The sequence below is a fragment of the Mustelus asterias genome, chromosome 10, assembly GCF_964213995.1.
Source record: "Mustelus asterias chromosome 10, sMusAst1.hap1.1, whole genome shotgun sequence".
NCBI classification, from domain to species: domain Eukaryota; kingdom Metazoa; phylum Chordata; class Chondrichthyes; order Carcharhiniformes; family Triakidae; genus Mustelus; species Mustelus asterias.
The window spans coordinates 3640328-3653021 of NC_135810.1; the positions used below are offsets into that span (position 1 = coordinate 3640328).

Sequence of the window (12694 nt, forward strand, 5' to 3'; positions counted from 1 at the left end):
CGATTGAGGCACATTCTTATGGCAGAATAAAATAACCTTTAATCAACATCACATCAATGCTGTATCTGATCCAAGGCCAACTGATGCTGACAATGGCTGCTCAAATATTAATGTTCCATTTCCAAGCTCCAGCAATCCCTCACCTTGATGAGCAGAACCTATGAGCAAAATAGGCTTGGAATTATAGCAACAATAGAGAATTGCATTTACACAGCATCTTTAACATAGCATGATGTACCTTAAACATCATAAGGCTTCGCATGAGCAATTATCAAACAGAATTTGTCACCAAGCTGGGAGTACCTTGAAGGCTAACAGAAAGATAGAAAGAGGCTTAAGAAGGGAACTACAGAGCTTAGGACATTAGCTGCTGAAGGCACAAGCTGCCAATTGTGGAGCGATGGGAAAGTGCAGAGATCTCAGAGGACTAAAGGTCTGGCAGCTGTTACAGAGAGATGGAAGGGGGGATGAGAGAATAGAGGGATTTGCAAGGTGTTTAAGTAGAATAAATAAGGAAAAATACTGCAGGGTCAACAGCTGGGCTAACATTTATTGCCTGTAATGACTTCAATCAAGCCATTGGGGTTGGCCTATTGGAATATCCCTGATTAAGGAGTCAATTTATAGGCCAATCAGGGAGCCTTTTCCTTGTATTTAACTGGGAGTGTCAATTCCTCTGGTACTCCCGAAGGTAGACTGCTGACTGATAGCACTCTGTGTACTGCTGTTGGAATTGTAAATAAAGGGATTTTGATGAAGGGACTTCTGCCTCTGAAGACTTATTACATTGCCCGTCCCAAATTGCCCTTGAACTGAATGTATTTCAGAGGGCATTTAAGAGTCAACCACATTGTTGTGGGCCTGGAGTCCCCTACGGACGGCAGATTTCCTTCCCTAAAGGACATCAGTGAGCCAGATGCATTTTTCTGACAATTGACAATGGTTTCATGGTCATCATTAGACTTCTATTGAATTCAAATTTCACCATTTGCTGTGGTGGGATTCAAACCCAGGTCACCAGAGCAAAACCTGGCTCTCTGGTTTACTAGTCCAGTGACAGTACCACTATAGCACTGCCTCCCCAGTGATTGGTAAAAGAGCCACGGTAACATGAGGAAAACTTCTTTACACCACAGATGATTAGGATTTAGAATGCGCTGCCTGAGAGAGTGGTGGAATCAGTACTCTTCAGAGGGAAAATGGATAAGTACTTAAAAAGGAGAAAATATTGCAGGAAGAGCAGGGAGGTGGGACAAACTGGATGTAGGTTCGATGGGCCAAATGGCCTCCTTCATTTCTGTGCAATTCTATGAATGCAAAACCTACGTCAGAGTCACTGTTTAAAGCGAAAATAACATTGCGTTCAGAGCACTTCCTCAACGAAGCCAGAACCATGCTGGATTAGTACCGCTATTACAATGAAGTTCAGTTAGCATCACTTCCTGATGCTTATTGTCACATTCTAGGCTGGCAAATTGAAAGCGACAATAACAAGGCTCCTCTGCATTAATTAGTGACTGAGTGCCTCTGCTTGTTCGTCAGTGAAAGTGCTGTAATGACGCCTCCTGACCTAGAGGGTCACTATCTGCCAGTGGAGCATGTCCATATTACAATAGACGAACAGCTGCGCTCTTTACCATTTATAGTTATCATTTTTTAAAATAAGGACAAAGTCCCTCATCAACTTCTGCTTTGAAGAAGTAAATTGAATAAAATGCTGCAAATACAGCTAGATGGGTCCAGAAAATGTTGCCTGTTGTAACCTCCTGTTACGCTATTGAGTTATGAACAATTTGTTTTATCGAAAGTTGCACTTAAGTTGCTAATCAGTCAAGTGTAGCTTATTTTTACACTTTTGAACTAAACATCACATTAAATCAATGGATTTATCCTGATTTAAATGGCCTTTAAACAACATTGAAACAACCACTTGGTGGCCCTAACAGAATTTTTAAAATTTAATATGGTCATAAACCGTGCCATTCTGACAATGCATAAAATCTAAAACATTGTACTGATTGATGTACACCCTGTGCTGGGGATTAGAAAGCAAATGAATAAAATGAAAAGGCTTTTAAATAGTACATGTCTTTCTGAGGTTTTGTATTATACAGCATTGAAAGTTAAAAAGAAATGATACGCTAACCGTTAACAGAGCTTAAGGGTTAATTTTATGGAACAGGATTGCACTGTAATTTCAGAAATGGCCTCTATTCTTTGAAATCGCTGATTTTTCGAGAATCATTATGCCATTTAAACATTTTTCAGGGCTGCTTGTGTCAGCGAGGCTCGTGTAATTTCTCCCCCATGCTTTCAGTTGAATCTCATCAAGCCAAAAATTCTCAAGTTATCATAATACACACTGATGATGCCAGCTGAGTCATCAACAGCACCACTGTGAAGGTTTCAGCCTTGCTTTAAATCAGGCCCCTCTCTCTCAACTCACATGTTCGTTACTCACAGGCGAACTGCCATGTCTATCCTTTCCGCAAGATTAATCAACAGCAAGGGGGGAACATCAACAACGAAACTTACCAGACGTCTGGCAAATTCTTTGTTTTCTGAAAGAAACCCATATCCTGGGTGGACCTAAGACAAAAAAAGCAGAAGGCATATATAATATAATCTTTTAAGCTCCTAATTAATCTTAAGTCTATCACCATTTATCTTATTCAGCGCTTGAAACAAGGAAAGAAAATTTGATCGCATTGTTTGCCTGACCATGTGTATTGGCAATGTGAATGTTCATTGATTTCCTGCAGAGTGAGTAGCTTAAGGAACAATTACTACAACAAATATTAAGGGGGGAAATGCTAATTCAGTGCTCAAGATTAATTAGAATTTTTTAATAATAATAAATAAAAGTAAATTATGAAATGAACTCAAGTTACTCCCTGGTGTGAAAAGCTGAATTCTGCAGCCACCTGCAGGATCAGTGACAGGCACTGCCAGATGCTACAGAGCCTTTGATTTCCAGTACCAATCAAGCTTGCAATTTAACCCGCGTCACATGAACTAAACAGGAAGAGGATAGTCACTCTTTTACAAGTTCTGCCGTTTCCCGAGGAATATACAAGCAGCGGCAATGAGCTTTAAGCACATTCAGACTCACAGCTTGGGCACCAGTCCTTTGAATGGTTTCCATGATGGCATCCAGGTTGAGGTAGCTTTTGTTAGTGGGGGCTGGTCCAACACAGGAGGCCTCATCTGCCATTTTAACATGAACCTGCAGGAACAAAGACAAAATTCCGCTTCAACAGGATATTCTCAAGCGAAAATAATTAACTTACATTTTACATTTGGCTTTGGAAAAGGTGACTTTGACGCGATTTAGAACATGTTCTTTACCCACATTGTGATTCGCTTTGTTGAACAATAAATGCTCGGCAATACCTATAAAATGATTTCAAAATCAGCAAGTGACTTTTTTTTAAGAGTGCATTGTTACACAAGAGACTGATTCTGGGCAATCAGCACATCAATTGTTAAAATTAATTGCAATTAAATATAAATGAATGACTGTGGTCATTTAATGTGTCTGTAGCCACGAATGTTTGGAAATACAAATGATGATTACATGTAGCCTAGGCTGTTAATAAAATTGTACTGAATAACAAACACTCTTGGCCATTTCTAAGCAGGCACCCCAGGATGTTGGAGATAATTAAGAGTGAATTCAATGCAAGGATGCTCCAAATGTCCCTGCACAGCATCAGGTCAGCAACATGCACAAATTAAGGCCAATGTCTAAAGAGTTCAATATCGCTGCACGTGAACCGGAAAATCTAGGGAATTATTTATCTAGGCAGGCACTGACTCAAAAGTTTCACCCACACCCATTTTCCTTTCATAAGATTAAAGAAACAGAGGGAGCTAGCTGCAGTTTAACATTCAATTAAAGTGTAGAATGTTATTGAATTTAATATAGTCTGTGGCATTAGAGTGTTTTACCAGCCAGAATTACTGCTGCATGTATAATTTGGATTTTACTCAGAAGAGTTGTCCCAATTAATTTTAAAAGTAATATTCTCAAACTTTTAAAAATGGTGACAAATTCAGTGCGAGCTTAGTTAAAAGATGAAAGGGGTGAGGATTGAGACAAAGATTTGTGCTGTTCTCTGTTCTGAATATATATCTGAGAAACAGATCGATGGTCTTACTATAAACAGTAAGCAGTATAATCCTCCCTCTTTGCTCTAGGACTGTGCTTTAGAACTAGCTCACCTAAAAACTGTTCAGTGCAAAAAGAAAAGAGCTTGCATTCCTATTGCGCCTTTCAGCTTCAGGGCGACCCAAAGTGCTTTAAACACAATGAAGTATTTCTGAAGTGTAGTCACTGTTGAAAAGTTCAAAAAACATGACAGCCAACTTGCAAGGTCCCACAAACAACAACATAATGAGCAGATAATTATTTACTTTTGTGTGATACAGAAGTGAAAAGACATGTATAATTCTACACCCAGTTTGTGCTTTTCATCAAATGTGGAGTTCGCTACATTCAGAGGAGGGCACTGGTATTTAGCAAAGTTTACTCAATGGGAGGTTTTCCAACAGGAAGCAATTTAGGAACAGTTCCAGTGCATGGTGAGTTGCACATATCTCACCAGCAATTTCCTGGTATTATTTTACTGGCGTGTTGTATCTATTAGAGGGGTCTCATTTGGGAATTCAGAAAAATATCGTTTAGATTCTTAATATCAATTAAACCTAAGAGATAGACCAGAATGTTTGTGTTAACAGATCCGAGGTATAAGGCCTTTCTTTTAGTTTGATTTGATTTTGATTTCATTTATTGTCACATGTATTAACATACAGTGAAAAGTATTGTTTCTTGTGCACTATACAGACAAAGCATACCATTCATAGAGAAGGAAATGAGACAGTGCAGAATGTAGTGTTACAGTCATAGTTAGGGTGTAGAGAAAAATCAACTTAATGTAAGGTAGGTCCACTCAAAAGTCTGACGGCAGCAGGGAAGAAGCTGTTCTTGAGTTGGTTGGTATGTGACCTCAGACTTTTATATCTTTTTCCCGACGGAAGAAGATGGAAGAGAGAATGTCTGGGGTACGTGGGGTCCTTAATTATGCTGGCTGCTTTGTCGAGGCAGCGGGAAGTGTAGACAGAGTCAATGGATGGGAGGCTGGTTTGCGTGATGTACTGGGCTACATTCACAACGTTTTGTAGTTCCTTGCGGTCTTGGGCAGAGCAGGAGCCACACCAAGCTGTGATACAACCAGAAAGAATGCTTTCTTTGGTGCATCTGTAAAAGTTGGTGAGAGTCGTAGCTGACATGCCAAATTCCTTAGTCTTCTGAGAAAATAGAGGCTTTGGTGGGCTTTCGTAAGAATAGTGTCGGCATGGGGGGACCAGGACAGGTTGTTGGTGATCTGGACACCTAAAAACTTGAAGCTCTCACCCTTTCTACTTCGACCCCGTTGATGTAGACAGGGGCATGTTCTCCTTTACGCTTCCTGAAGGCAATGACAATCTCCTTCGTTTTGTTGACATTGAGGGAGAGATTATTGTCGCTGCACCAGTTTTAGAACAAGGGAACAAATACAGAACTAATGGACTTAGGCAAACCCGACCCTCAGGAGCATCTTGGAGCTTCATCTTTAGCATCTGGAAACTCCAGGACAATTAGGTGGGTGGGCAACCTGGACGGTACTTACCTTGGCAGCTCAGAAAGATTCTGGGCTTGATCCCAGCTCTTACAATAGGGCCAGTAAAACCTATTTCAAGTTCCCCCAGGAAACAATTATTCAGGACATCTGAATGATCATACTTTGGCCCGAGGCTGCAGCAGAGGTCCAAGGGGGAAGCCAGTGCAGAGGCTGAAGGCACAGCCCATTATTCATAGAATCACAGAATGATAGAAACCCTACAGTACAGAAGGAGGCCATTCGGCCCATCAAGTCTGCACCGATCACAATCCCACCCCGGCCCTATCCCCATAACCCCACACATTTACCCTGCTAACACCCCTGACAGTAAGGTCAATTTAGCATGGCCAATCAACCTAACCCACACATCTTTGGACTGTGGGAGGAAACCGGAGCACCCGGAGGAAACCCACGCAGACACGGGGAGAACATGCGAACTCCACAAAGACAGTGACCAAAGGCCAGAATTGAACCCAGATCCCTGGCGCTGTGAGGAGCACTGTTGGGGAGCACTTCAGCAGTCACGGGCATTCGGCCTCTGATATTCGGGTAAGCGTTCTCCAAGGCGGCCTTCGCGACACACGACGGGGCAGAGTCGCTGAGCAGAAACTGATAGCCAAGTTCCGCACACACGAGGATGGCCTCAACTGGGATATTGAGTTCATGTCACACTATTTGTAACCCCCACAGTTGCCTGGACCTGCAGAGTTTCACTGGCTGTCTTGTCTGGAGACAATACACATCTTTTTAGCCTGTCTTGATGCTCTCTCCACTCACGTTGTTTTGTTTCTTAAAGACTTGATTAGTTGTAAGTATTCGCATTCCAACCATTATTCATGTAAATTGAGTTTGTGTCTTTATATGCCCTGTTTGTGAACAGAATTCCCACTCACCTGAAGAAGGGGCTTGGAGCTCCGAAAGCTTGTGTGGCTTTTGCTCCCAAATAAACCTGTTGGACTTTAACCTGGTGTTGTTAAACTTCTTGCTGTGAGGCAGCAGTGCTAACCAGTGTGCTACCATGCCGCCCATCAAATAGACCCTGCACCTACGAGGAGCAGCCCAAAAAAAATCCATGTAAAAAGCCATGTAACTGCTGGAGAATGAGCCCAAGTCCCAAATGATAGGTCTGGGTTGAACCACCAGTGTTCAGCTCTACTGCAACTTCCAGATTGCAGCATAAGTGAGATCGCTGGAAGTTACAATGCTGTTGTGAATTTGGGACCACAAGATCTGAACCAAAATGTCGTGATCTTCTCTATTCAAAGCCCAGGATATGTAGGCCACGACTGAGAAAAGGAGCAGATTTGGCCATCGCTAATCAATTACCTGATTAAACTTACCAACAAGGCTTAACATGAGCCGCAGGCTTCAGGGAGAAAGACGTGCCTCTATACGGCATCTTTCATGTCTCCAGGCCATCCCAAGTGAATCAAACCCAATGATGCATTTCAGAAGTGTAGCTAATGTTTAACGTAGGGAAACGCCAATTTGCCTGTAGCAAGGTTCCCACAGGCAGCGACAGGATAAATGACCAGGTCATCTGTTTTAGTGATGTTCGTTGCATGCTGGGTATTAGCCGCAGGACACGAGGGGAGAACGTCACGAACGTTGGAAACTATTAAATCACCTGAGCGGGCAGGGCTGGCCTTGGTTTAACCTCTCATTCAAAAGCCAGCACCGCCGTCAGTGCAGCACTCCCTCAGTCCTGATTTTGTGCTCAAGTCCCCATTTGTGAGGCTCGAACACACAACCTTCCCACACAGAGGCAGGCGTGCGCTCCATAGAACCATGGCTGACAACAAAAAAACCAACAAAGCTGTGTGAAAACCACCTAATTATTCAATTTCAATATACCACTAATATCACTTAGCACCAATTCTGAAAAACAGCTAGAAATTAGTTAGCAGCTAAGCCACGTGGAGACAGCATGGTGGAGCAGCACACTGATAGCACCAACAGCAGTGGGAGATAGAACCTCTCACCATGGTACTGGGTTCCCAGTCTTGGGTGCACTGATGTGAGAAAGCCCCAAGCAAAGGTCAGACTGAAATTAATTAACAATTGCACCCACCCTGCTTCTGTGCATTCCTCGCAACCAGCTAAAAGTGTCATTGGAAATGAAGGTTTGGAAACAGATCGCTCACAGGACAAAAGCTCGTAATTAAAAGCTAGACGCTTTCCAGGTTGTTATATTCAGTAATCCTTAAAGAAAGACTTGCATTTATCTAGTGCCTTTCACTACCTCAGGACTTCCCAATGCATTTACAACCAATGAAGTGCTTCTTAAGTGTAGTCACTGCTGCAGTGTAGGAAACATGGCTGCCAATTTGTGAACAGCAAGATCCCACACATGGCAATAAGCAAAAAACAGTTTGAAAGTTTTTTAAGTTTAAAGTTTTAAAGTTTATTTATTAGTGTCACAAGTAAGGCTTACATTAACACAGCAATTAACACAGAAGTTACTGTGAAAATCCCTTAGTCGCCACACTCCAGCGCCTGTTCGGGTCAATGCACCTAACTAGCACGTCTTTCAGAATATGGGAGGAAACCTGAACACCCGGAGAAACCCATGAAGACACAGGGAGGACGTGCAAACTCCGCACAGGCAGTGACCCAAGCCGGGAAATGAACCCGGTCCGTGGCGCTGAGGCAGCAGTGCTAACCACTATGCCACCGTGTTGCAAACAAGAGCCAGCTTGGGGTTGAAGCTGGACTGGACTCCAATCTAGCACAGTCAAGAGAGGCCTCTACAAAGTGGGCAGATACTAAAGACCTGATTTATATAGGTACAGTAAATGAAACTATTTAAAACACGCACAGTCCAAGCAACATCTCCACCACCTTCATTCTAATTTCCCCCTGGAAACCATTCATTTGGCAGACCTCAGCAAGGTGCCCATTGGGGTGAACACCTCCTGCAATTGCAATCTGGCACAAACAGAGACAGAAAGTCCAGATGCTTCAACACCACAACTGAGAAGCACACTCCTTGGAGTGCAGAGTTTATTTTTTGCCTCTCTTCCTTCAGGCAAAAACCATTGTATACAGCGGCACCAGTAATCCTGGCCAGAATGGAGATTATTGGTTAATTCTTCCATCTATCAGACGTGGAGTAATACTGCTGTAGATTACTGTGAGTAAATTTTCAGCAGATAATTTGTATTGTGTAACTATCCTCCACTCACTGCATTCTGTTCATAGAGTAGTCCTGGTTTATTTGGGAACCTCTGTTGTAGTTTTGGGCTGCTATATGGTGTAGAGGCTCTTCAAAAAGGTGCTGCCTGTTGTGAATCACTTTTTCTCTCGACACCCACTTTTTAAAGGTGATTCATGCTTGGATTGAAATCCAAGGTGCCAGGAGTTCCTGATGCTGCAAGCAGATGGTCAATCAAGTAAGCATCTGAACAAAGGTTTTGACGGGTTGTTTAGTTGTGAAGGGAATCACAACTTCACCCAATTCGTAAAAAGGTTTGACAGGCAGGCACGTGCATTTCCCAGCAGTGGTCACCAGTTAGCAATCTGGGTTGGAAAACCCTGGCTGCTTTTCTCCCCTTTAACCACAGCCTGACCCCACCATCATAAAGATGCCGCCCCAATTTAGATTCCAGATTTATTGCAGCACCTTTCTGGACTCGGAGAGGTATGGGAGGACATTGGCTAAAGCTGTCAGCTATTCCTCTGCTGGCACAGCTGAATTCCTTATGGATTCTACGAGGAACTTCTATGATGCACCTTCTTCCATCAGGAAAAAGATACCAAAGTCTGAGGTCACATACCAACCGGATCAAGAACAGCTTCTTCCCTGCTGCCATCAGACTTTTGAATGGACCTACCTTGCATTAAGTTGATCTTTCTCTACACCCTAGCTATAACTGTAACACTACATTCTGCACTTTCTCGTTTCCTTCTCTATGAATGGTATACTTTGTCTGTATAGCGCGCAATAAACAATACTTTTCACTGTATACTAATACATGTGACAATAAATCAAATCAAATCAAACCAAAATCAAATCAAAAATTCTATTTCTTAGTAATGAACACCTGGTTTCAGGTAAGCTCCTTCACTGATTGCACACGGACTTGAGGATACAGATTGAAGGTTTTGGGCAAGAGCTACAATGAGATATTAGGAAAAACTTTAGCTTTGCTGGAAGCAGAGGTGATCAATAATTTGAAAAGGAAACTGGATGGGCACTTGAGGAAACAAACCTGTAGGGATTCGGGAATAGATTGGGGGAATGGGACTGACAGGACTGCTCCACAGAGAGCTGGCACAGACTCAATGGGCTGAATGGCTTCTTTCTGTGCTGTAAATGACCTATGGCACTATAGGATCAGTGAGTTCAATATGTATGGGATGATCTCAGACTTTCTGATTTTGTTATTAATCCCAACCAATGTTTTTTCACTCAAAGACCATCTTCAGAAAATAAATCAAGTTGCAATGTCAATTTTACTTCCATGGTTCCTCTACTGCAGTCCACCATGGCAATTCCACAATGACCAACAATGCTCTGGTTGCAGAGCAATGGAGGTGAAAACCACCATTTCTCCCCTTTCTCTTCAGCCTGTCAAATCATTGACCATTCAAGATGGAATGGTGGGGAAGAATTACCAGGCAACAAAATCATCTCTGCTTTCTGCCACATGACGAGCAGACAATATTATTTTTCCATCAGCTACTTCCAAACAATATGAAATATAAAATGTCCCCATTATCTGGCCTTTCCAAATCCTGACCTCCACAACTTTCCCCTGCAACAAAGAACAGCGCAGGAACAGGCCCTTCAGCCCACCAAGCCTGTGCCAATCACATTGTGCTACCGAGACCAACTGCCTGTATCCCTCTATACCCCACCTGTTCATGTGCTTATCCAGATATAGTCTTAAATGTTGCTAACATATATGACTCACCCACCTCATTTGGCAGTGTATTCCAGGCCACCCCCACCCTCTGTGTAAAAAAACTTCCCCTGCACATCTCGAGTGAACCCTTTCCCCCTTATCTTGAACTTGTGCCCCCTTGTTATTGTCATATCTGCCCTGGGAAAAGCTTCCAACTGTTCACCTTATCTATGTCCCTCATAATTTTACAAACTTCCATCAGGTCACCCCTCCGCTTCTGTCTTTCGATGATGTGGAGATGCCGGCGTTGGACAGGGGTGGGCACAGTAAGAAGTCTCACAACACTGGGTTAAAGTCCACCAGGTTTATTTGGAATTATGAGCTCATAATTCCAAATAAACCTGTTGGACTTTGACCTGGTGTTGTGAGACTTCTTATTCTGTCTTTCTAGGGAGAACAATCCCAGTTTATTCAATCTCTCCTCATAGCTAATACCCTCCATACCAGGCAACATCCTGGTAAACCTTTTCTGTACTCAATCCATAGCCATCACGCCCTTCTGGTAGTGTGGCGACCAGAATTGGACACAGTATTCCAAATGTGGCCTAACCAATGTTTTATATAACTGCTGTGACTCTTCCAACAGTATAGGCAAAACAATCGGAGAGACTCAGTGAAGGAAGATATGTACATGTTCATTTTCTAATTGCCTGACAACAACATTTACCAAGAGTTTGGAAACACATCAGACACCTTAAAAAACAAAGAAGCCCAACGTTTCAGCAGACACAAACCCTTACAGCAAGAAGTTCTTTCACTAACATCACTGTGCAAAGACAAGTTTTATAAAAGTTTATTTATTAGTGTCACAAGTAGGCTTACATTAACACTGCAATGAAGTTACTGTGAAAATCCCCGAGTCACCACATTCCGGCGCCTGTTCGGGTACACTGAGGGAGAATTTAGCATGACCAATGCACCTAACCAGCAGGTCTGGAGGAAACTGGAGAACCCGGAGGAAACCCACGCAGACAGGGGTTAACGTGCAGACTCCACATAGACAGTGACCCAAGCTGGGAATCGAACCGGGGCCCTGGTGTTGTGAGGCAGCAGCGCTAACCACTGTGCCACCGTGCCAACCTGGCAGAGCAGTGAATGCAAAGATGTTAACGGCTAAAACTTGGGATGAAGCTAGGATCATTCATACAGAGTCCATTAGTTACTGCTTCCAACTATTCAGTCGAGAAAATGAGAGGATTTAAAATTCTTACTTTCTCCAAGTATTAACAAAAGAAGAAATGGGCAACACATCCCTCCCAAGTAATGATAATCAAAATACAATCAACAGCTTTCAGATAAATGACTTGAGATTGAAAAGCTGAGAAAGCTCAAAACAAATAAATCTCCTGAGATAGAATTTATTATTCCAGAGTAATATGGGACAAGGGATAAAATGAGTGCATAATGATGGTCATTATGAACGAATCAAACAACTGAGAAGTCCTGATTGATTAGAAACATCATACCTTCTTTTCTCCAAAAAGGATGCTAAATTAGAAGCGGGCAACTATTGTCTGACTTTAATAATGCTTGAATAAAATTGGAATTAGTCATGAATAAACTTGGCTTACTTGCATAATGCCCAGCAAACAATAGACAGCACAGATTCAAAAGGGGAAATCCTACCGGACCATTACACTTTAATATTCTCGAGAAAGCAACATATCAATTGAACTTTAAACATGCTTAAATGTTATAGCATGAAGCCAAAATATTGGACAAAATTCTGCATGGAAATGTATAAAAGGTGGGGATTCAGCCTCGAAATTAGGTTGCCCAGTGGATATAAAACAGCAAGTTCCTCGTGGATAGAAAATGGCAAGTTCCTGTTTAAGGAGTCACATCGAATTTGAAGTTTGAAACGGAAATCTTTCACATGGTGCCCCCAAGACTGACATTGACAATTGTACTCTTCGTAATGTATGTTAGAGCTGAACCCGAGGAAGGATTTAAGGAATTAGAAAAAATATGTAATGGGTTAAAAGACAGCAGATGAAAAACAGCACAAATGGTTTTAATACATCATACATATGGGTTCAGATTTTGTTCTCAGTGGCAAAGGAACAGCACTCAACATTCACCTCAGTCACCTGCAGAGTTCTGGGAACATGACACCAAGGATTC

The 12694-nt window shown here is 42.4% G+C and overlaps 1 protein-coding gene across 2 annotated transcripts in view; it reads right to left on the minus strand.

The window, feature by feature from the left end:
• pcca (propionyl-CoA carboxylase subunit alpha) overlaps positions 1-12694 on the minus strand; it is a 374693-nt gene that overhangs the window by 287695 nt on the left and 74304 nt on the right. For both annotated transcript variants that reach the window (XM_078221544.1, XM_078221545.1), the window contains exons 5-6: positions 3113-3226; positions 2536-2589 (exon numbers count right to left, since the gene is read on the minus strand). In XM_078221544.1, the coding sequence (XP_078077670.1) occupies positions 2536-2589; positions 3113-3226 (168 nt within the window). The remainder of the gene's footprint in view (positions 1-2535; positions 2590-3112; positions 3227-12694) is intronic.